This window comes from Haliotis asinina, chromosome 16 (genome assembly GCF_037392515.1).
Source record: "Haliotis asinina isolate JCU_RB_2024 chromosome 16, JCU_Hal_asi_v2, whole genome shotgun sequence".
Classification (NCBI taxonomy): Eukaryota; Metazoa; Mollusca; class Gastropoda; order Lepetellida; family Haliotidae; genus Haliotis; species Haliotis asinina.
In genome coordinates, this window is record NC_090295.1 from 12,477,056 (window position 1) to 12,502,954 (window position 25,899).

Consider the following 25,899-nt stretch of genomic DNA (forward strand, 5'->3'; position numbering starts at 1 on the left):
AGTGCCATACATTAACATTAACTTACGACTATCTTAGTGCTAAGAGAGGTTCGTAAATCTAGGCCGTGTACTTAAAGGACATTGACAGAAAAAAGGCATGGTTTTCGCTTTCTCTCATAAAGTGCACCTTTCGAAAACACGCACACACACGCGCACACACACACACACACACACACACACACACACACACACACACAGAGACACTCGGGCACTCTGTTAGTTACACGGTATGTACCGGTATAACGTTTTGTAATCTTTATTTCTACCATAAAGCATAAATGACACCACAGCTATACAAAGGTGCAATACAATGAAGATCAGGTCCAAAACACTGGAGTGATGTAAAAATAGCAAACGTAAAACATGGACGTCCATGGGATTTGTACCGCCATCTTTGTGATTATGACTCCCTCCGATAGAGGCAGCATCAGGGTTGGAACTGATCTTCAGCAACCCAACAATGGCTGTCCTAGGAGGCAGCTTACGGAATCGGATAGCCAACATCCATGGTGTAGTGAATTAGTGTCACAGAACCCCAAATACTTTTGAGGTCAATCAGTGGACTGTCGCATTCTGGCCAGACAAACAAACACACACACACACACACACACACACACACACACACACACACACACACACACACACACACACACACACACACACACACACACACACACACACACACACACACACACACACACAAACACACACACACACACACACACACACACAAACACACACACACAAACAAACAAACAAATAACTAACTAACTAACTAAACAAATAAATAAATAAATGTGATACTGTATTGTACAGTATATATACTAACTGATGTATCTTGTTGTTACCTTGTTAGGTTTGCAGATTTCAGTCAGTAGTATGTGATTTGACCCTGAAAACCCTGACCATACACAGATGCAAGAAAATTATCAGACAAAATGGTCTACAGTGATTTATCGTGACGAAAAACGTCAGTGACACCCCATGCGCGTGCACGAGGCTCCCACGTTGTGCATGTGCTCACCATGCATTGTGTTTGCGTGTGGTGATAATGTGAAATGATGCCGCATACAAAGGATGAATGTCATTGACTTTGACTTCAAAGTTAAGGTTCCCCTGCTTTCTTTAATAGTATAGTGTAAAAGCCAAACTAAGAAGACTGTCACAAAGATTACACAAGAGTTCTATTGCTGAGGGCTGTGTCCGATGTGTATTTGGCTGTATGGTTCATAGCATTGTGAAGAAACTCTTCATCACCCGGAAGAAGATCCTCGGCACCTTCAGGATAGAATTCGTTTGTGTCGAAGTTATAGACAGACCAGAAAACGTACATGGCTACTGCTATTGAGAGTATACTCAATAGGCCAGTGGTCAATATTGCTTTCTCCAACCTGGTCTGTTTGAGGGCAACAGGGACGAACACGGGATCATGGAACGCCTCGTCATTCTCGGTGCTTTCATGGACTTGGTCAATACCAAACACGTAGTTGACCAACCTCCTGGCGACGCTCCTCGTGGCTGTGGAACAGCAAAACTAGGTTTAGAAATTGGATATAAGTTCCTGACTGATTGTAGCATTTGTCCACGATACTGAAACAGTTTATTGTTCATAAAGCGCATATATTAGTGAATATGATTTGTTCAATTTTAACCCCTGCCCTGGGATATACTCTGTAATGACCAGGTTTTACAGAAAAACGGTTCCCAATACATTTTCATAAAATGTGATACATCGGATTTTGTTCGTGGTAATCTCGACTCGCCACATACTCTATATTTGCATGGGCAACTTTGTTTAAGTAGTTGCCTGTGAGGCCCATACTGAAAGTACTATAATTCATCTGATCCATGTTCTATCATAATTCACCTGATCCATGTTCTGTCATATTGTATCAATAGTTAAAACTGGAAAATTAAACGAAATTGGCGAAATGCAATAATTATAGGGACAATGCTGCAGTGTCTATCATGTCCCCACACAGTCTGTACTTGATATGAATAACCCGTGAAGATCCGAGTTAGAATTGATCTTCAATAACACATGCTTGTAGCAAGAAACTGCTAACGGGATCTGGCTTGCCGCCAATAAGCTGGAATATTTCTGTGTACGACGTAAAACGTAACTAACTCTAATATAATTTTGTTAACTAGAAAATATATGTTCTCACACAATATATTGTGTTAGTAGTTTATTGTGTCAAGTCGTCATCACCTGTAGTTTCTGCCGGAAGCAGGTCAATACAGGTCTCTTCCACTTTAGGCTTCTCGGTAACCGTCGGCGGAGCAACGTCGTCGCGTGGTGTAACAGGGTCCATTTCGTTACCGTCAGCGCCGTTGATGATCTTCAGGTCAACATCAATGTTCTTACTCCCGTCGGTGAAGGCTTTGACTTTGTTTAGGTAACTCCATAAGGTCGTGTTAAGCAACTGAGGAAAAACAAATATGCTTAAATGAAACCTGGATCACGGTCAGGTCAGTGAGTCCTTTCCCTGTGCGTGCATGCGTGCGTGGGTGCGTGCGTGCGTGCAACCCACGATTGACGTAAGAGGCAACTAAGGGGATCGGGTAGTCAGATTCGCTGACTCGGTTGACACATGTCATCATATCCTAATTTACATCGATGCTAATGCTGTTAATCACATGACTGTTTGGTCCAGATTCGATTATTTACAGATCGCCGTCATATAACTAGATTGTTGCGGAGTGTGGTGTAAAACTAAACTCACTCACTCACTCACTCACTCTCCAGGTAGGTGCTTTGTCCACTGCACAACGCAAGACTGTTTGTAAAAACTCACGCATTCCTCTGGTGGAGACGTTGTCAAGTAGCTGATAATCATAGCTATCAGACCAGTGGACAGGAAAAGGAAAAGGGCGAAGTACATGTAGTGCATGTCCCTCACAACTGAGGGTATGGTCGTTGTTGATGGCGCTCCACAGAAGCCTTCCCCCTGGAAAGACAGAACCAGGACCAGGCGCACCACCCCGACCACAAAGGCGTACATCAGAGACCAGAACACACCCTGCAATCAGTATCATATATATCTCATTTTCTCAAACACAGAGACAGAACACATCCTGCAATAAGTATCATATATATCTCAGTTTCTCAAATACAGAGACAGAACACATCCTGCAATAAGTACCATATATATATCTCATTTTCTAAAACACAGAGATAGAACACACCCTGCAATCAGTATCATATATATCTCAGTTTCTCAAACACAGGGACAGAACACATCCTGCAAAAAGTATCATATATATCTCAGTTTCTCAAACACCGACGCTTTAACAAGCGATTGTAGTTTCACATTGTCTTTTATACACTTTAATATCTAAGTTTGATTATAGAGGATTTGTATCTATGTCAAACATACAAAATGTTTCTTGCATATTCTATTTCCTGAAGTTTGTGGTGGATCTATTGCAGAGTTTGCGTCTTTTGTGGGTACGAAGATAAATAGTCAAACAAATTGGGGATCGTGAGGCTGGAACATAGCAAAGCAATTTGCTTGAGGTCTACAAATATTATGTAAGAAAACTAGAATATATAAGCAGTTGGATTCATATCATTGTCCGGGTGAGGCTCAATACGTTTTGACGCTCCCTCGTACAAGTCTCACAAACCTAGGAACAGACCACACCCTGCAGTCAGTACCAAATACATGTCAGTAGCCCAAACACAGAGGCAAAAAACAAAAGAAAATATGAGTTCAGTTTTACGCCGCGTGAAGCTATATTCCAGCTATATGGCGGCGGTCTGTAAAATAATCGAGTCTGGACCAGACAATCCAGTGATCACCCCAAATAGAGAGACAGTTGCTCTATAGTTAACCTTGTACCTAATAAATTTTGAAAGGCGTGTCTTTGCTTAACTCGATAAGTACCTACAATCAGTCAAATATGTGGGTTAATCTAGCTGTGCCATTGTGGTACTACTAAAACCAAAATAAACTATTTTAATTATAAGCAATACTTAGATAACGTTACTAATACAAATTCACACATTTCAGCATAGATTAGCAGAACTAAATAAATGGAGATTATTTCTTGATTTCAACTCATTCAATATATACTAAATATACAAACAACACACCTTTTCATTGACCCTGGGAACTAACACAGCCAGTAGAAACACCGCAGAGAAAGAAGGGGTGAAGTAGTTGGTAACCTCGTTGATGAAGATGAACACCTGACCTTTCTGTGTTTCTTTAATCACGGGTACCCATGCTATGGATACGACAACCATTATCACAACAGACACCCTGTAATTACAAAGCACCAGAACTTTGATAAAACTGTCAATAAAATAGAGGGAAGTGAGTGAGCTTTTAGTTTTACGCCACCTTGAAGTTGGTTTCATTACGAGGAAGCAGACTAGAACGGCATTGTGACGTCAATGCAGTGTGACGTAAGGCAAAAAAGGGGTACTTTATCGCCTGATGATAGGTCGCAGTGGTAAGTAACCAGTTCTGACAGATCGGTGCGTCCAGAAAATGTCAGTCTATGTGATGCCATGGGGATTCACCACTAACAGACTGACATATGTCACGAGAACCGGTGATCATACATGTCTAGAAGAAAACTAACAAGCACCTGCCAACAATCATCTGTTCTGTAACCGATGCCGCCTTTCTGATCCGCTTCCATATATCAATGGTGAACAAGGTACTTGCGCTGTTGAAGATGGAGTCGAGGTCACTCATGAGAGCTGCCACAATCACAGCCATCATCAGCCCCCGGGCACCTGTGTGAAGGCAAGAAGATAAAAGTCATGTGTAGACTGACAAGACTGACGTTCTCAATCCCCGGACACCTGTGTGAAGAGAAAATGATGAAAGCATGTATAGACGGATGTCATCAGCCCTCGGGCCCCAGTGTGAGGACAAAATGATGAAAGCATGTATAGACGGACGTCATCAGCCCTCGGGCCCCAGTGTGAGGACAAAAGGATGAAAGCATGTATAGACGGACGTCATCAGCCCTCGGGCCCCAGTGTGAGGACAAAAGGATGAAAGCATGTATAGACGGACGTCATCAGCCCTCGGGCCCCAGTGTGAGGACAAAAGGATGAAAGCATGTATAGACGGACGTCATCAGCCCTCGGGCCCCAGTGTGAGGACAAAACGATGAAAGCATGTATAGACGGACGTCATCAGCCCTCGGGCCCCAGTGTGAGGACAAAATGATGAAAGCATGTATAGACGGACGTCATCAGCCCTCGGGCCCCAGTGTGAGGACAAAATGATGAAAGCATGTATAGACGGACGTCATCAGCCCTCGGGCCCCAGTGTGAGGACAAAATGATGAAAGCATGTATAGACGGACGTCATCGGCCCTCGGGCCCCAGTGTGAGGACAAAATGATGAAAGCATGTATAGACGGACGTCATCGGCCCTCGGGCACCAGTGTGAGGACAAAATGATGAAAGCATGTATAGACGGACGTCATCGGCCCTCGGGCCCCAGTGTGAGGACAAAATGATGAAAGCATGTATAGACGGACGTCATCGGCCCTCGGGCCCCAGTGTGAGGACAAAATGATGAATGTCCATGAGGACAATTGTGCAGTTACGGGGAAAGTCATCAATTGTCGTTGATAAAAGATGATAAAAGTATGCATAGACTGACGAGAAAGGCGTCATCCATCATCGGGCATCTGATGACAGAAAACATGCACAGAGTGACGTCACCCGTCCTCGGGCACCTGTGTTGAGACGAGATGATAAAAGTCGCGTACAGACTGCCAAGATAGACGTCACCCGTCCTCGGGCACCTGTGTTGAGACGAGATGATAAATGTCGCGTACAGACTGCCAAGATAGACGTCACCCGTCCTCGGGCACCTGTGTTGAGACAAGATGATAAAAGTCGCGTACAGACTGCCAAGATTGACGTCACCCGTCCTCGGGCACCTGTGTTGAGACAAGATGATAGAAGTCACGTACAGACTGCCAAGATTGACGTCATCAACCCTCGGACACCATTGTGGATACAACATGAGAAATGTCACGCACAGACTAACAGCAGAACCAGTTTCGCCTGAATTGATCTTCAGCTTGTCATAAAGGGCGACTAAAGGGATCAGGTGGTCAAACTCGCAGACATGGTTGACACATGTCATCGTATCCCAGTTGCGAAGAACGACGCTTATCATGTGGATAACTGGATTGTCTGGTTCAGGTACGATTGTTTACAGACCGCCGCCATATAGCAGGAATATTGCTGAGCGTAAAACTAAACTATTATACTTCTACTTTGCGAGAATTTCGTGACAAAAAACTCACCATCAGGCATAAGCCCCAGGACAAGTCTGGGGTAAGCGATGTTGGAACAGCCTGCTCTGCTCTGACATACCGACATGCAGTAGTCTGGATTGGTGCAAGCAACATCATCTACGCAAAAAAGACCAAATTAATACTTGATGTAAATACAGTAGTGTGCCTTTTTGATGATTGTGTGTTTGGTCCCAGAGATGGGGTATAAAAGAAAGAACAACTTCGAAATGAAATAGCAGGTATATATTAATTTTAGATAACCTTTTAATAGAGTGAACTGGGATCGCCTATCATTAAACATTATTTAATGATTGAATGTTGTGTCCTAAAGCTCAGTGCTTCAAATGAATGCTTGGATTAACTGGATCGCGATTATTCAAACATTCGTATGCTTGGCGTGGCACGACTCGAGCCAATTCCCAAAGATCACTGGATTCTTTTGATACACCTTGGACGACCTTTGATTCCCCAGGTCAAGGCCTATATACTCTTCAAAATTAAAAAGCACAGATGATACATATATATATATATATATATATTTCTTTCCAAAACGCCATCCAAAACGTGATTGTTAACAGCTTCAGTGCCAAAACGCTGCAATCTAAACTTTCTTTGTTTTGGAAGCATTTGAAGAAATATTCGATTAGAAAACACGTCAAGCAAAATGCACGTGCAAGTAAGAGGGCATGTATGCTATATGGATCACTATAAAAAGGCAAACGTTTCTTTGTCAACCTTGTCTTCGTTTTTGTCTGGAAAAGAGGAAGCATGGGAGTCGCAACCTGCAGTTTCTCGACATTTCAACCGAATGAGCATCATATCTCGCCTTTGGGATCGTTTCCTGTAGACCGAGTCCGTCCAAGATCGCCCGGGCAGTGGGCATCAAAGAGTTACCAGTCAAGCCTATGACCGAAACATCTGTGTTGTTCATTGATGTCATCGTCTTGCCAAGAGACTTGGTTTGAGAAGAATTTCCGACCAAACTGTCCGGAATAGAATGCGTCAGGTGGGGATTTGACCAAGGACAGCTGTCTCCCCTGTCTTGAGAGACTGGATGCAATCACTTGCAGTGGCGCCGTGCGGACCTGGAACCTTAGAAACCAGAAGCGAGTCTGGTTCAGAGATGAATTACAATTTCTTTTTCACCTGCCAGATGGAGACAGCGAGTCCATCGTCGATAGGTCGACAGATTCGGTGTGACAGTGACGGTGACATGATGTGGGGTGTGCTATCTAACACACAAAGACCTGATTTAATGATGGTTCTGGGGAATTTGACACCAAATAGGTACATCAACGAAGTCCTTGCACGTCACATTCTCACGATTATGGACCGACAGAGGCAGCTGCATGACAACGCTACTTCACTTATGCATGCGTCACGATCCGCTACTTTGCCTATTCTAACGTCAGTGCCTTGCCATGGCCTTCCGGATCACTCAGATCTTAACCCAATAGAACACCTGCGGCGTTGACTTGATCGCAACGTCAAAATGCCTCAGTCGACACTTCCACAACTGGGCATCGCGTTGCACCAAGACGATAACTTCGTCGACTCCAGTCTGTGCTGAAACGATGCCAAGTCATACTGACTGACTGTCGGCATCTTGTGGACTCAAGTAAACAGAAAAACAACATAAAAGCTACTGTTGATTACAAAAAAAAAAAAAAACTTGCTTACAGATAATGCATGAAAATATGAGAAGAGTGAGTGAGTGAGTTTGGTTTAGCAATATTCCAGACTCGATTACCTTCGGACCGTGGCCATATAGCTGTCACATATTGATGAGTGTGTCGTTCAACAACCATCCAACCAACCAACCAACCAACCAACCAACCATCTTCTTGACAATGAATCTTAGCATTCACATTTCATTCATAAGCATTTGTTTCACCAAAGCTTTGAAGAACTAAGGAACCAGTGATCATGAATTTAGCTCACCTGGGTATAAGACTCTGCTGATCATTCCCGGCATCACCATGATGAACAGAGGAAGTATTTTGATGACGCCCGCCATCAGTGTGGCACCCTGAGCATGCGATACACTCTTGGCCGCCAGGGCGCGCTGAATGATCACCTAGGCAACACATGAAACATTTCTCAGAATGATCTCGAATGGGACAAAGAACTGCACAGGCTTGGAAAGGAGTGTGTTACGGTGTTTTGTTTAAATCTAGCAGAATGAGGACACCAGACATGGGCTTCAAACAATGTGTTGTCACTTTGTTAAACCGTTAGGCTACCCTACCAGCCATATTTAAGCTTGGATTTAGTAGTCATAGACATCTGTTAACGAGGCAATAATTGGATGACTGTAAATGACGGTGAACACATTACCCAGGGTAGATAGTGACAAAATATGAAAAATGACGTCAGTCTCATAGTGTCAACAGAAAATGAGATTGAGGGCATCTAATATGCTCAAACCCGTAAGGACCTGCGGAGATCCGGGTTGAAAATGGTCTTCACCATGCTGTCCCGACTAACAGGATCGGATGGTCAGGATCGCTGACTTGGTTGGCACACCCCCATCGTGCCCAAACAGCTGAGATCGATGCCCATGCTGATGATCATTGGATTGTCTGGTCCAGACTCGATTTTTACTGACCGCCGACATATAGCTGGAATATTGCTAAGTGCGGCGTAAAACTAAAGTAACTCACTCAAACCTGTAAGTGATCCATTTAGGAGTAATCGATCTCCACCGTTGTGATGTCTCCCTCTTCTCAGTTACCTGGTCGGCACACCAGTACCAGATGGACCCTGCTGTCTGCCCAAGAACGAAGCCGACCCATGGCACGTAGTCATCTGTTGCCCCTCGCAACATGCGGAACGCCTGCTTGTCTGGGTGATGGCAGGTGGTACCAGGCACAATGGCAGTTACGTTGGTTGGAACAGCCTGGGGATACTTCTCCAGAAGACCCGAGAACCCACCAATTTCGTAGAATCCTGACGACGAAACACCAAACGACAGCGTCAGAGAATATCTCCATTATCCATTTAAAAAACCATTCGTGCGTGTGCGTGAGCGCGCATATCGGGTTGGAGGGGACAGGAAATGATACAAACATTGTTAATTTATTGTTTCAGTGTATGTTGCAGTACTCAGCAAAATATACTATTTCTAAAGTTTGCAGTACCCCGTCGCAATTGGTTTCGCACGGTCTCTAATAAGTAAATTATTGGTACAAATTTTGAAGTTCTGGGAAACACACCTGTCATAACCCAGCGTACAATTAAGTTGCAGATATCTGTGTCTGAATCTATCACTCCTTTCAAACTGTTTCCACTTTATTTCACATCTATATCATGCCCGCCATCGTTTCAAGGCATCTATGAATATTTATTGGCAACCTTATATCATTGGTTTACGGTGAAATGTCCGAAGAGACAGGTGTCGAAAAACCTTCCAACATTCAATAGACATGTGAAAATTGTCGTAAAATTCGCCCCCAACGGGATCGGATGGTCAGGCGGGCTCGTATCAAAGCTGCATAGATCGATGCTCATGATGTTGATCTCTGGATTGCCTGCTCCAAACTCAGTTATTTACAGATATTAGACTGGAATATTTCCGAGTGAGGCGTTAAACGACTAACAAACTAAAGAAACGTCAGCATTCAATTCTCGCGTCAGCATTCTCAGTTCTGTCAAATGACAGGTTGGCATTATTCGAAAGTTCGTCACACAGTATACGTACAGATCAAGATCAGAATTGGTCTTAAGCAATCCTTGCTTGTCGTAAAAGGTGACCAACAAAATCGGGTGGTCAGGTTCGCTGACTTGGTTGACACGTGTATGTCATCGTATCCCATTTGCCTAGATTGATGTTCATGATGTTGATCATTGGATTTTCAGGTCTAGGCCGTCTCCATATAGCAGGAACATTGCTGAGTGCGGCGGTAACCAACAACCACACCAAACCTTCCAATATTCTCTGTGTATGAAGCGAGCACAATGCCAGCGTAGACCCAGTCAGACCCAGTCAGACACAGTCAGACCCCGTCGAACATACCTGCTCCCATGAGGTAGAGGGCCCCACCGACCATCACTGTAGCCTGCAGTGTGTCTGTGTAGATGACAGCTGTTAGACCACCTGATGAGATAGCAACACCCTTTGTTACATCAAGGAACACCTTTGTTACATCAAGGAACACACTTTGTTACATCAAGGAACACCCTTTGTTACATCAAGGAACACACTTTGTTACATCAAGGAACACCCTTTGTTACATCAAAGTCTGAGACCACTTGCACAAAGTTACCTCAGTTCGAAAATACATGTAACCTTTATTCTAAAACGTTAAAATGAACTGGAATGCTTTGTGCAAGAGGTCCCTGGATGATAATGCATTGCACAGATAACCCAAAGCGATGAGGGTTAACGGTTTCGAACGTTTCAGTAGTGAGATCACATGGTTAAAATGGTTTTACTATCTATTTTGATTTGACTTGTTTGTTTGTTAGTTTCTTTCTTTAATGCCACACTCGGAGGCAATTTCCCAGCTATATGGTGGCAATCTGTAAATAAGCGAGTCTGGACCATACAATCCAGTTAAACACACCATGAGCATCGATCAACGCAGTTTGCATACGATGTCATGTGGCAACCAAGTCAGCGAGCTTGACCACCAGATCCCGTGAGTCGCCTCTTATGACAAGCATGAGTTACTGACGACGGGTCATATATTTTCATAAATCTGGCAATACTAATGACAATTGGGTAAATAAGCATGCCCGTCAGCGTTTGATGATTCCCAAATCGTGTTTTGAGCGTTGGGACAATAAAAGAGAAATCATCAACACAAGTTCAACTTTGAGGCTTACCCAAATATAATATTTGCCAGGAATACAGAGACACTACTATGCACCATACAAATTGTGCATTCAATGAAAGTGTTTTCAAGGAATCAAAAGCATGTTGATAAATAGCACATGCAAGTGAAATAGACGCGAGTAAATGAGTGCAGTTTGGCGCCGATTTCAACATTTCAACAATACCAAATAGTAAGACACCAGAAATGGCCTCATACGTTGTGTCCATGTAGGGAATCGAACCCGGGTGACGAAAGCGAGAGTAATCACCTGTCAATGTGAGGACGGCAGTAACAACGATCAGCAGCACGATGCTGACGTAGATATCCCAGTTGAGAGCTTGTTGGATGAACAGCGCACCTGTGTAAAGATTAGACTGAAAGCAAACAAATAAATCCACTGATTCCATTCAACAATTGCCACAATAGGTAGTTTACCATCGCATACACAATATAATTCTCACAACTATCAGATGGACTTGGCCACTTTTGTATAGTGGGATACAGGTTCACGATTTCACTAACAATTCAATTCTGCATTCTCATAAACCATCTTGGTGGTACAAGAGCATATGTTGTAAACATATATACAAATACAAAAGCAACTTAAAATTCAAGATGGCAACATAACAGCATAGTAACATCTTTTTCTGACACGAGATGATAGATGTAAAATATATTTTGATACATTCACTATGTCTTGAGAAGTTTTCGTGAACTTTGTTTCATTAGGAAAAGTGATTAGACTAATCTAGAGTGGGTAGATATTGCTTCCTCAAAATATGAAATACTTTTGCAATGGAAAACATAATGATACTCGTCTTTTTGAAGTGTCTTGAACCTTTGTGTTATTTAGAAGCTGGTTTGATGACAGGAGCAACTTTTATGGATTCACAACTTCCATAACTTGCAACAGATGTAACCTTTTAGTGTGGATGCTGACACTTACTTGATAGAGGTGTTAGCATTTATAGGAAACCTCGTACATGTTGCAATACCTCTAGAAGTTGTGATCCAATCAAGTTTGTTTCTCTTCCTGTCCAACGTGAAGATGTTGTCACCAAGTGTACAACCATGCTTGGTTGTCACATCTTCTGACAGTCGCAATGATAAAATTGGCTAATTTGGATATGGTTTACTTTGATCGGACATCTGTTATTCCTACAGGGATTATCGGTATCTTATAGCTAGCTGATAACCTTGAGATCATTTGAAAATATATGAAACACTGCTTGCCACATGATTCAGAAGTACTAAGGTCTCGCAAAGTGCCGTGCCAGACAGGTCCTGTTGGCGTTACAGAAACGACTCACCGAACACTTTGTCAGCATGGAGAGAATAAGGCTCAACACCGCGTAATAGATCCGCAACCGATTACCACCAAATCTCTTGGCGAGATACTGAGGCATTGTATAGGTCTGTGAAAACAAGAATAGGTTTCAATTCCCCTTGCTCAAGAGAAGAGCCGGAAACGTAGCTGAGTTTTGATTTAGCTGAACTCTTTATCACACCACCAATTTCTAAATAGACAAATAAAGATCCGGTTTAAAACTGGTCTTCAGGGACCCATGCTTGTCGTGAGAGACGACTAACCGAATTGGTTGGTCAGGCTCGCTGACATAGTTAACACATGTCACTGTGTCCTAGTTGTGTAGATCGATATTCATGATGTGGATCATTGGATTGTCTGGTCCGAACTGGATTATTTGCAAACCGCTGCCTTATATTTGGAATAATGCTGAGTGTTAAAGAGCAAAATCAAACACCAAGCTCATGAGAAACAGTTACTCACCCCACACGATAAGTAAACAGGTATGAATATCCATCCAGCTATCTGCAGGATCAGTAGAGCCTGTTGACAAGAACCGGCGCACTTTTCAACATGGAATCTTTGTCAAGTAATCAGCCATTAAGTTACTTTATTTACGTCAATGTATTAAGAAATACCAAGGTGTTGGCTGGAGGCGTGTTAATACAGAAAATCTACCTCACCGAGCCTTCTTTATCATACAAAGGATTCTTCTAACTGTTCTGGGTCTCGAGCCACAAAACGTGCGTAGCTCTACGACTTTCACCTCACAGACCAGTGATCACAACCCTCTATTTTTTATCGATGGGTTTTGGGTGAACGGTCGTCAAGCACAACACGGTGTGCATAATGCTGACGCATTAAGAGAAAAAAAACCAATTTGATCACACTGACTGTGTTTGATCATAGCTCTTGCTATTGATGAAATATGATGCCGTCACTCACACAGACTTCCCAGGCCCCAACAGCGATACCATTTGCTGCACCAGAACCAGCCAGCCCTATGAAATGTTCCGTTCCTATATTGCTGACGAACAGAGATGCGGCAACCTGCAAATAATGCAAATATGATCATCATACTAGAGTTGAATAGTCAAGGTAGCTGCAAACAGGTCACTGAATGGGGAAGCGCTTTAAGTATTCGTTTTGAAAACAGCTAGAGCTGAAGTTGTGGCCTTAATTTCAAAGTCTGTGACTTCTTCAGGTTTGAAACTCAACGGAGCAGACCATTTTCTGCATTCGATAAATTTCTTAAAAGTACATCTATTGTTGTTGGGGTTCCAGAGTAGCATTTGAAAAGACACCCTAAAACAACGAAAAACTCCATCTTCAAACGGGAGCGTCTAGGAGGGGGGCGCATCAAAGCCATGCACACTGAAAAGCGTGATTCGTTTCAAACCCAGCTTGTGAAGAACACAATGCGAGGTGTAGATCAGCAAGAACAGACACTTATCATTTAGCAGTTTGCAAAGGAAATGGAAATTCAACATCCACTCTCAATATCTCAGTACCAGCTTTGGAAATTGTTTCATAAGTTCTTTACATCCAAAGTTCCTGGGGAAGTGAGATGTGTTCTTTGTGAAACATCAAATATTGTGAGAGTGGGGAACAATTATTTATGCTGGAAGCGTCAAAAGAGGGAAGTGGGTTCGAGTCTGTTTATCTTGAGACTTGAATGAATGCAAGCCACACAATAGAAACACAATGGGTTGCTTGCACAGAAGAGACATATTCCAGAAGACTGCCTTTATTTTTTTTAATAGAGCATCTACATAGGACACATATCCACGCAGCTGGTGCATGGTCAAGGCTCTGGTATTTTCCCTCGGTCAATAGATGTCAGTCTCAGTGGTATATCACGTCATCAATCTCAACTTTCCGGCGAGCATAGAACTCTTGCAGCCACTGGACGCACCGAGTTATTGCGGTTACCCCATCCATATGAAGTGTCCATTCACAGTTTGGTGGACCAGGACACATGGCCACAGTTTAATGCACAGCGTTGTACCCGCAAGTGGGCGTATACATGTGGCCACCATCTGGTCATATACCAATTACACGTTTGTGTACTGTATGCTTGAGGTTCTGACAACACTGAAAGAGTCTGCACACAAGGGATATTCCATGCATGGTACATCCAGTCACATGTGGGCTCAATCTCGACACTTCAAGCTCGCTGAATCACTAGCCTGGCGCCGTAGCTCGCCCGGCCATTATATGCAGTTACCATAAAATACAACAGAACCAAACTTTAAGAAATCATTAAAATCCACAAGAGAGCACATATTTATATCTAACTGACCAGAATCTGAAATCACAAGGTTAAAAATGTCTTACGTTTGAACTGATCTGAGGTATCATATCAAATCTAACATTGCCGAGAAGGGCACACTGATTAAAATGACAGACGTTCAAAATCTAGTCCAAGCCATGTGGCAAAAATCATTTGAGTTGAAAATGCTGCGGAGCATCAGTTGTGGCGTCTATGCTTTTTACAACAGGCAACTATCAGTCACAGAGTGCACTCTGATGCCAGCAAAGGGTCCACGTCAAATTCAGAATCAAAGTGTGATGACTTTTGATACCACCCCCTACAAATGAAATCAACATTGCCCGGCTGTTACCTGAACTGTCGTTACACCTTTGTCACAAATATTAAACTATCAAATGAAAACCATGATGGTTTTTCAAAAAACTTCTTTTTATTTTGCTTACATATTTGTAACAAAATGCTGTGTGTTGAAAGAAACTGAAGAATCCCATCAGTTGTGTCATTTCATCCACTGATTCTAGCAGCATGCAGCATTTCAGTAAATGTTTTATAAGTCAATGGTATATTTCATAGCAAATGTAGAACTGTATATTATGCAATTTTGTCTGTTCAATCCAGCTGTGAACATTGGCCAAAGGCTTCACCAGGTAACTGGTATAGCGTTTCTAAAACGCGGTGCAAGAACACATTTATTAAAAAATTACAGATACTGGAATGCAGATCACCAGAACACTGAGTCTCAATCCAAATCTGCCGAGTCTGAACTCTCGTCCTCAGATGTCACAGCATTGATGTCCACTCCTTCATATTGATGTTCAGTCTCATGGACGTGGTCCTCTGTGTTCTGCCACACTTGATGACTTGGGTTATCTGGGCTCCTTCCCTTGCGAGAGATAGAAGGTAGTGTTCCTCTTTACAAACCCTGTACATTTTGCGCAGAAATGTTCCATTAAGTTCAGTTCACAACGTCTCACGTGTGAACGTAACACAACGTGATCGTGTTTAGCTTTGTACTGTATGGGCGTCTTGTTCAAGCGGATCTTCAACATAACCGGTGTCTCTGTGTATGTTGGTCTGTAGTGAACACCACACGATGTGAGGAAATCCGGCATCATCTTCTTCAGACTGCTCATCGTCGGTATGATGCTACATGGCTTCAGCACATTATGGTCGGTGGTATTGCCCAGCACTATGACACTGGGCTGATAAAGATTGAGCAAAAGTTTAGGTTCCACCCAATTCATGACGACATCTCATTTCATCTCCTGATGGTAATTAATATCCATTTGATTTCTTTGCCTCAAAGACTATCACGTAAACGTTGATCAATCCTTTGTCCTGGCTTCCAGCATGAAGTGCAGTCATTCGGTTACACTAAGGCTTAGTCTCGGTATAATTTTGATAGTAACAAACTAACCCATTTTAACTGAAAAGGAGACCCAGAGATCCTGAGCCTGAGGAAATCTAGACTTGCTTCTTTTAAGGCTTTAGCACTGCAGAGGAGGCTTGGTATTAGGCAAAATAATGTGAGACAGACTACCATTCGGTTGCCAGTCACAGATGGTATCATCATTAATGTAACTACAAAGTCTGTAGGTCAGTGTGCAAGCCATTTGTTGAGGCATTTGGTTGCAAGAAACAAGCAGTTAGGATGTATGAACTACAGGGTGTTTGGAAAGTTATATGACAACTTTGTCAAGTCTGTTATAACGTATGCAGCGACAGTTTGGGGCTCCAGGACCACGCATGTATTAATGCTATATTTAAGTACAGAGCTGGACGATTCTTTTCAGGTGTAGGGAGATACACTCTAACAGATATAGTGTCAGGAAATCTCGTATGAAAACCGATTTCTCACAAACAAAGTGAAACAGCGTTAAGACGATGGAAAAGATATGCCACAATGAGTAACACAAGGTAGAACAAGAAAATCTTCATCTGGGCTGAGGAGAGCAAGTCGCGCAACTGCAAGAACTGGAATTTCAAATTTCACAGACAGTTTGATAATAACGGATGCACAGAACTGTGCAGCACAGAGTTCATGCTTCCAGGAACGATAATACAAATGTGACTGGAAACAACGTCTCAGCATCAACACAGGAAAACTTCGAACATACTGCCTTCTTACAACACACATCAACAAAGCAGAGTTCATATGTGGAGTGGTTCCAATCAGGCTAGAAGCTGGAAGATGCGAACGCCTCGCAGGGGAAGACAGAACTTGCACCCTATGTAACAATCACGTCATTGAAGATGAAGCACATGCTATTTTGAACTGCCAAGTTTATGATGATTTACGTTTTAATTTGCTGAAAGTAGATTCATTGTCTGTTAGGAATTTTAATATGCTAAATGATCGGGACAAATGTCTACAATACCTCATAAAATATAGCATTTTAAAAAGACGAACCAATGTATTTTATATCACTAGTAAAATGCGCTATTTGTTTTCATTTTCTCAGTTTCAACCAGGTAAACAAGTTCTCAAGTAAGAGGATCTCATGGACATTAAAGAGTGCTTCTTCCTAAAGGCAGCTCTGTCATCACCACGTTGAACCTTAATTTCCTCTCTGATACTCTTACATGTAGGTGGAGACCCGTGAAGGTCCCGAGGTAGAATAGACCTTCAGCAAACCATAAAAGGCGACTATGCTTGTCGTAAGCGGTGACTAACGGAATCGGGTGTTCAGGCTCGCTCACTTGGTTAACAAATGCCATCGGTTCCCAGTTGTGCAGTTCGATGTTCATGATGTTGGTAACTGGATTGTCTGGTTCAGACTCGATTATTTGCAGACCGCAGCCATATAGCTGGAATATTGCTGAGTGCTACGCATAACTAAACTCACTCACTCACTACATGTAGGTGGAATCGTTTTCTCGTAAACGTCGTAGACTGCCCGCCTGATCACTCCCTTGTTGAAGTTGTCACGGATGATTTTACGTTCCGGTTTTGCTTTGGAGACGGACCCTTTTTCGTTTGATATTGTAACCTTGTTGTAACGTGTCACAGGGTTTGCAAACCCTTTCTTTGTAAGTCTGCGTGACAGTAAAACATACCAACTGATGTACAAGTTCTGTGATAAACCTTTTCTAAACAAATGAAAGATGTATCTCTGTCTTTGTTAAAAAACATATAAACATTTGCATATAATCGACTGCAGATCACTGACCTTTGTGAACGCTGTCATTAATATTTATATACCAACACTTATATCAATAATTTATTCAATAAAGACACTATAATTAAGGGAAGTAACCCATACATTGAATATGTATTTGTTTATTAAAATATGCATACATATGTAACGTTGGATAGCAAAAAAATATGAAACGAAACCGCCATGCCTTTAGATCTCATTAGAGTAGCATTATCAATAATCCTTCATAAATTACAGTTGCTGTCACTGACTACTTCATAGGAAACAATGCATGTTTAATTCTGGCTGAGAATATGCAGCAGCTGCCACAAACAACTATCGGAAATACATCAGGTCTTCTGATGTTATATTGCTTATCTTACCAACATATCGCTTTCTGGCTGAGCGCTCTTCTGTTACTTTCAATGTATTCCGCTTAAAAGCGAGTGACATTTTAAAATAAATGCATGCCACTCTGAATGCTGAGCGTATCTGGTACATCGTGGTGGTAATTCTCTATCTCGAATAACATCAAATCAAGCATGATGTATGGAAATTACCGATGTTTGGGGATTGCAAATCGATGGAAGGGAGATAACTCTGAATTTGTTTTTCTTGTCTGCAAAAATCTAGCGATAGCCTTCCCTTCCTTCAAACAATTCAAACTCAACATTGAGGTGTTCGATAAGAGAAATACGTTGTTCACTGGCCCCTAGAGGTCCAAAGGTTGATATTGGCTATCCTCGCCATTCGGATAAGTGAACAAGTTATAATATATGTATAGGTTCTTTGTTTTTTGCTTGTTGCTTAACGCCACACTCAGTATTAATTCATACTGTCATGTTAAGAGATACTTGAATTTAGACGTTAAAGACTTCCATGGCGTTTAAGCCGTGCCTGTTTTCAGGATGAATTACGTTTAAGGCCGCATTGAACACATGCTGATTTCCTGTCCCCTTCATAAAATATACTGGCATTAAAGACAGTACAGCAATGTTACATCTATATAGTGGCGGTCTGTAAATAACCGAGTCTGCTCCAGACAATCCAGTGATCTACATCGAACGACACGCCTTCGTATACGGTAACATGTGTCAACCATGTCTGTCGTAACTAGGATCACGCCGAAGACCCGTGTTCGATTCCCCACATGGGTACAATGTGTGAGGTCCATTATCTGGTGTCCCCCGCCGTGATATCGCTGGAATATTGCTAAAAGCGGCGTAAAACCAAACTCACTCACTCACGTAATTAGGAGTGAGTGTGTAAGTTTGATTTTAAGCCGCTTTTAACAATATTGCTGCAACATCTTGGCGGGGGACACCGGTTCTCACAGCATGTGCCCAAGTTGGAAATCGAACCCAGGACTTCAGCGTGACAAGCAAACGACTACGGTAATTATTGGATAGGACGTCGGGTTTAGAGACTAAGGAAGTTTCACTGGACATGACATACTTACAGGAAGGAACCACATCGACCTCTCCGCTAGAAAGTAGCCGCTGATGGTGTTTCTTTTCGCTCTGAACATAGCCTACAGGTGACACAAACATACATTACGTTACTTCAATGCATGTACATCTTGACCTTATACTATACTACATTGTATTAGATACAGTATGGTTCAAAATTATTGAGAATAGCTAAAGCATTTCATATTATTAAACGAGAACAAATCAGATAAAATTGAATGTATTGTGAAATTGAACTGACCTTTTCATGTTGTGTAGGTAACAATTTAATATTTTATCAAGTCTCCTTGAGCTTCACGGCACAGTCTAAGACGGGTAGGCATACTTCCTATCAGAGAGGTTAGTGTCTCGTGAGTTATGCTGTCCCAGTATCGGACCACTTCTCTCTTCATGTCTTCAATTTTTGTCAACCCCTTTTGATTCACACATTCCTTCATCATCCCCCAAATGTTCTCAATGGGATTTAAGTCAGGACTATATGCAGGAAATGGTAATGCAGTCACATTTTTCTCCTGAAACCACTGCTTGGCATGTTTTGCGGTGTGTTTAGGATCATTATCTTGCTGCAAAATCCAGTCATTTCCATAAAACACATGTGCACTTGGAAGGAGAAAATTATCTAATATGTTAGTGTAGCGTTGACTTGTCAGATTTCCCTCAAACACACACAGCGGGGTCGTTCCTAATAAGGATATCCCTCCCCATACATGAAACTTTGGGCTGTATTTAGGTCGTCGATACAACGGTGCTGACGCAGACTTTGTCCATATTTTCACATTATTGGGATATACCCATACTGAGCTTTCATCAGTAAAAATCACATTTTCCCAGTCAAAGTTTTCATGTGCCAAACACCACTCAACACGCCTGTCTTTATGTTCTTGTTTCATGAGAGGAGAAGGAATTCCAGTCTTTTTCTCACATCCAAGATCAATCAAATTTCTTCTAACTGTAGATTTTGATACAACTGTTGATCCCCTTTCTATCATTTCATACCTGATGTTGGAGATGCTTGCCCTTTGCTTTTTAGACGCTAAAATTCCCAGCCGGACGCGATCTGAGAAGTCCAATTTTCTGGGTCTCCCTGCTCCTTTCTGGTGCCCCAAATCCTTTCCCTCTTTAAAATTCTTCCTAATCCTATACACAGTAGAAAGAGGAGTTCCTGTTCTCTCTGCCAATGTATTTACATCATCAATTCCTTGATTACACAACTCAAAAATCAACCTTCTTTTATCTTCAGCAGACATTGTTGACAGTGCTGAGGAAAATGACGTCTGCTACAAATTCAGGGGAGGTAACTCTAATTGTACTATACTCAGTAGGCCAAGATGAGTTGCCTCCCTTATACCATTACTTAGTTTTAAGTATCAGTGAATCAGTTGAGGTGTTAGGATAGCTCAAAGTAAGAAGAAAAATTCTCAATAATTATGAACCAGACTATATTTGTACAGCGCCGACAACCAGTTGGTTCAACTTTTCAAGGGCGCTTTTGTTTTTCACTCGATCATTGGATGTCCATCACAACGGTACATAGTATTTTCAATCTCAACTCCCTGGGAATCATACAACTCTTGCAGCCTACCCGAGTTAATGTGGCTTTCCCATCCTTACGAGGTACCCATTCACAGTTGGGTGGATTGGGACAGATAGTCACAGTACTTTGACCATGTTCTACTGCACGTTGCTGTACCCGCTACTAGGCGTTTGCATGTATTCGTGTGGCCACCATCTGGTCATCTACCAACGGATTCGTGCACAGGGTTCTTTTAAGTGCACAGGGTTGTGTACTGCACAGCAGGGGTTGTGACAACACTGAAAGAGTCTGCACACAAAGTTGAGACCAAGGTGTTTTACACCCGGTCACAGGTGGGCTCGATCACGGCACTTCCAAGTTCGCTGGATTAGTAGCCTGGCGCCTTAGACAGCGCGCCCCCGCGACATTGATTCGTAACCGGTTTGCTTAATGTCTCTATACATGTAAATGTGTTAAATTGTAAGTGGGGGGTTGTATGGAATACATTGTTCAAAGTCACTTTGAAGAACATGCATTCAAAGAAGGACAAAAAACAAAACAAAAAAGAACCACCACCAACAACAAAAACCCCAAAAGACAAAAGAACAAAAACAAACAAAACACAGTGCATCAAGTGAGTGGGTCAGTATGGTTTTAGGTCGGTTTCAGAACTATTCCAAAGACAACCCGATCTTGCATTTTACAGATGAGCTTCACGTTTTTACTCATGTGGAGAATAGAAATCAAGACTACGACGTGACAAGCATACACTTCCACATCGCACCACCACTTGTTTTGATTGTGACGTCACAAAACTACAGAGGCGGTGAGACAGAGAACTACATATCACGTTACGGTCACCAGAACAAGTTTTGAGATCGGAAGGATTCTGAAAACTGACCTAATATCGGAAGAATTAAGTGGTAGGACCGAGGGGATATCGGGATTTGCTTCGGTCTTTTAATACACCTCTATGCATATAGACTGACAATTCAACGAAGATTGCATTAAAGGTTAATATATACAAGAAAAGACCTGTTGATATTCGGAAAGGTATAACATTTTCGAAAGTCAGTATACACTATGTTGTCCTATCTCGATGCAACGGAATTTCAGTGGCAGGATGTATGTGGGCTTCGGTACCTTTTATTCAGGGCGAGCCATGAGCTTCCACACTGATGTCATACAAAGCGAGATGTTCACTCACTTGGAATGTACATTAGGATTAATAGCGAAATAAAATAATATCAATATAATAATTATTTATTACATATGCCATACTTACCAACAGGCCGATACCTATGACCAGGACGAAATACCCGGCGATGACGCTGATGTCAGCTCCAGTTAGGCGTGGGGCGCTGAACGTCGCCATTCTTCCAGTTTGAGTCAGCGCGTAAACTAGGTTCCGCGATATGTTCTTGACTCGGTGTCCCGATGCTTGGCGCTGAAGGTTATTATGGTAGCAGTCTGTATGGAATCCTAGAAGGGACATTGTCGAATAACATGGAATCCCAGAAGGGACATTCTCGCGTTGTCACCATCTCAAAATCGAGCAAAAAGAGGCAAAAATAACCAAAGCAAGACAATGCGACATAACGACAATTTTCATGGTCAAAATGTGTCCCGTTGTTGCATTGTCTCCCCATCTAAGGTGTGTAAAAAAAACTTTAAAATACGTGACAACGCGACATAATAAATATGCCGCATTGTCGCTGTTTGGTTAATATGCCTCTTTTTGCCTTATCTTTTCAGTTACCGGTGAGCATGTGTAGAAACTCATGCGCAGGTAAAGGCATACTCTATGTCAGATTTAAGTGATCTTATGTTACCTCTAATGGTTTTGGACATGAAGTAGTACTCGTCACAGCAATGGACGTTGCCTTTTTTATAACTTAATGCAAATCTTCTATTGTTGTTTTGAATATCATTTCTTAAATTGTATACGTTGGTACATACGAGTTTTAAGACACATTATTTACGCTACTATTCATTGTACTAACAGCCGGCAATGGCCCTGTCATTTTAGCCGGGGCAGTTTCGTTGTGCAGGGTCCCGTCTCTTAGTCGTACCTGAGAACAATGATCATAGGTTCGAATCGCAGCACCACACACAATCATCACTTTGGACATTTATAAATCGGTATACACATCAGGTTAAAATATCGAGAGTTTCGCAGGACAGTCATGTCTCAAGCTGATGGATTTGTCCGAAATGTGCTTCTGTTCAGCCACCAGCAGTGGATGGATACCAGGTAGAATTCGATGGTACATGTAATATGACTCTAATCCTCCAGCTCCTCAAAGACAGCTAAGATGGCATTCTCCCATCGAGACTGAGAATTGCCGTTGTAATATTAATAAAAGCTTTCAACGTGATATTCTGCTTGCGGAAAACGGTATACAAATGGACTGTTATCACGATGGTACAAAACACGATGAATTTGCTTGGCAGAGTGGTGTAACCTTGGAATGCAAGCAATCTCTACTCACTCACTAACTCACGTTCGCACGCACTCACGCACTCGCTCAGGACGTAAGGATGTTTGGCTAATTAGTAAGGTATTTCACAGAAACGCATTGTATAGGTACAGTATATGTCATGGCGGGCCTGCCACGACTCTCACTACATCGATAGATCAATAATTTTCTCATTCGATACGATACGCATACACGTGTACCTTTATCGACTGATATTTAAATCCCGTTTCAATTATAGAGCTGAGAATCAACCCCTATTTTGGTGAAATGATGCGTTGGCGCGCATTGTTTGAGTATGCTACATATTCTAATTCAATTTAGGATGTACCAAGAGTCCTGATTGGTCAATGCTATAAATCTCCGACCGTATAATCAACACAGTCATTGCAGTCGCAATTTGAAAACCGAATTACCAATACCTTTGAACGTATTTCTACACTTTTCGGGTAACGCTGTTTTCAGGACATCATTGGCTGAAGCCCTAGATGTTCTAGAGCTGCTACAATCACAGCCCCCGGGCACCTGTATGGAGACAAAATGATAAAAGTCGTGTGTAGACTGACAAGATAGACATCACCAGTCCCCGGGCGTCTGTGTGAAGACAAAATGATAAAAGTGATGCACAGACTGACAAGACAGACATCATCAGCCCTCGGGCACCTGTGTGGACACAAAATGATACAAGTCCATGCCGGGACGACTGTGTAATTATAGGGAAAGCCATTCTTGCTACAAAGGCCAATTTAATTCAAGTTTAATTCAAACAACTCCAATGTTAATGAAAGACCTCGGGCCGCTGTAAATGATAAATTCCTAAAAATCATTATCCTTATATTGACTACAAACGGGACAACGCCAGTTTAATGAAATGTCAGACTGTCGCATTCTCGCGCTTTGTTCAAATATTGAGTATAGGATGTATTAGAAAGACGGGTTGGGACGAAGGGATTTAGGAATATGCAATAGCCCAATCAGAACCTCTGTTTAAGATAAATATTTCACAGAACTTTTATGAATGAGTCTATCAGGATTCTGTTTCGAAATTTTGTTTTGATTGCATGAATTTTGCATTTGACGAACAGAACCCAACAAAGAAATAGTGAAGCAGTGGTTGCACTTAACGATGATAAATAAGGGTTGAAATGAACTGTCATGTGAAAGTAAAATGCTACAAACGTAACATATTTAAAGGGAGTCAATGTGTTCGTAAAAATTACCGTAAAATGCCAATAACATACAGCTTCACATCCATCTTCATGGATCTTCAAAAGGTTTGATGGAAAGGTACCTACGCTCACCTCAACTTGTCAAATGATTTTTTTCGTTTTAAGTTTCTAACCTTAAATGGGTTTGTTGAATGGATCATAATGATGATGATGATGATGATATACCGGTACAATTCTCAGTACACAAAACGATATTCGTAATGAAAGGCAGGGATTACCTTGTTTTAAGGCACATGATATAGATCAAGTTATAGGAACACATCTACATCCACTGATGGCTGAAGTATGACTGAAAAGTGCTGATGTTATGGTTTGTTATGAGTACTCTTTTATATGTGCATAGATTTGATATTCTAGAAAACCCGTGAAGGTCCCGGGGTATAATAGGTCTTCAGTAACCCATGCGTGTCATAAAGAGGCGACTAACGGAATCGGATAGTCAGGCTCGGTGACTTGTTTGTCAAATGTCATTGATTCCCATATCCACAGATCGATGCTCATGTTGTTGATCACTGGATTGTCTGGTCCAGACTCGACTATTTACAGACCGTCGCCATATAGCTGGAATATTGCTCACTATTATTGTAGAAAGTGTGATGGCTTCACACATTTATCATTTCGATTAAAGTGATGGGTTCACATAAATACTAGTGTGATGTGTTCATCACTTAATGACCAGCCAAACACGACAGGTGTAAACGGTTTATATAATAGTATTTGGAAATAACCAAAGTTATGCATTTATGGTGACAGCATAAATTACAGTCGCTGGTTAGAGACCACGTGTTCACAAACAGCTTGTCCAAAGCATGTTACAGCCACATTGTTGACAATTACTGCAACAGTGCTACAGTTTTTAAATTGGGTGTAGCACAGATATATAACAGGCACTCTAGGGAATTTGGATTAGTACAGAGACAAACCAAAAGAGGATGCAGTGACAGGTTTAGGAATACGGTCCATCAAATTTAAATGCGCTGCCTGTATCCAGAGGCCATGGTTTCTGCAGAAACCAGCAATATTTGAAGGGAGACAACTCTGCCATTCTTACCTGGCGTTGGAGTGGCGAGTAAATATGTCCAACATTTTTCTACATTGTATGACTGTAATCCGTGTCTCGATACTGGAAAATGTAAACGATGCAGCCTCTTTGTCACAAAGCTGGCTGGGTCCAGCTGAGTTGGGCTGAGCGACAATTAAGCCACTGCTATTTTAGTGGGTGAGTGAGTTTAGTTTTACGCCGTTTTAGGAAGGTTTTAGGCCATCAGTGATGTTATAGGGTGCTGTACTTTGACAGAATAGGTTTTCGCTTTCGCTCGTAAAGTGCACCCTTCAAACACACACGCACACACGCACACACGCACAAGCAAGCAAGCGTACGCAATAAATTACGCGTTATG

At 42.1% G+C, this 25,899-nt stretch overlaps 1 protein-coding gene across 1 annotated transcript; it reads right to left on the reverse strand.

The window, feature by feature from the left end:
• Positions 1-1,171: 1,171 nt before the first annotated feature.
• LOC137267622 (sodium/myo-inositol cotransporter-like) lies at positions 1,172-22,168 on the reverse strand. Its single transcript, XM_067802108.1, has 15 exons — positions 22,079-22,168; positions 19,271-19,342; positions 13,348-13,452; positions 12,886-12,945; positions 12,407-12,511; positions 11,365-11,470; positions 10,295-10,375; positions 9,014-9,228; positions 8,221-8,356; positions 6,289-6,396; positions 4,600-4,750; positions 4,100-4,268; positions 2,799-3,023; positions 2,213-2,426; positions 1,172-1,518 (listed from the first exon to the last, which is right to left on the reverse strand). Exons 1-15 carry the CDS (start codon positions 22,166-22,168, stop codon positions 1,172-1,174), a joined length of 2,184 nt encoding a protein of 727 aa, XP_067658209.1.
• Between the last annotated feature and the right edge of the window lie 3,731 nt (positions 22,169-25,899).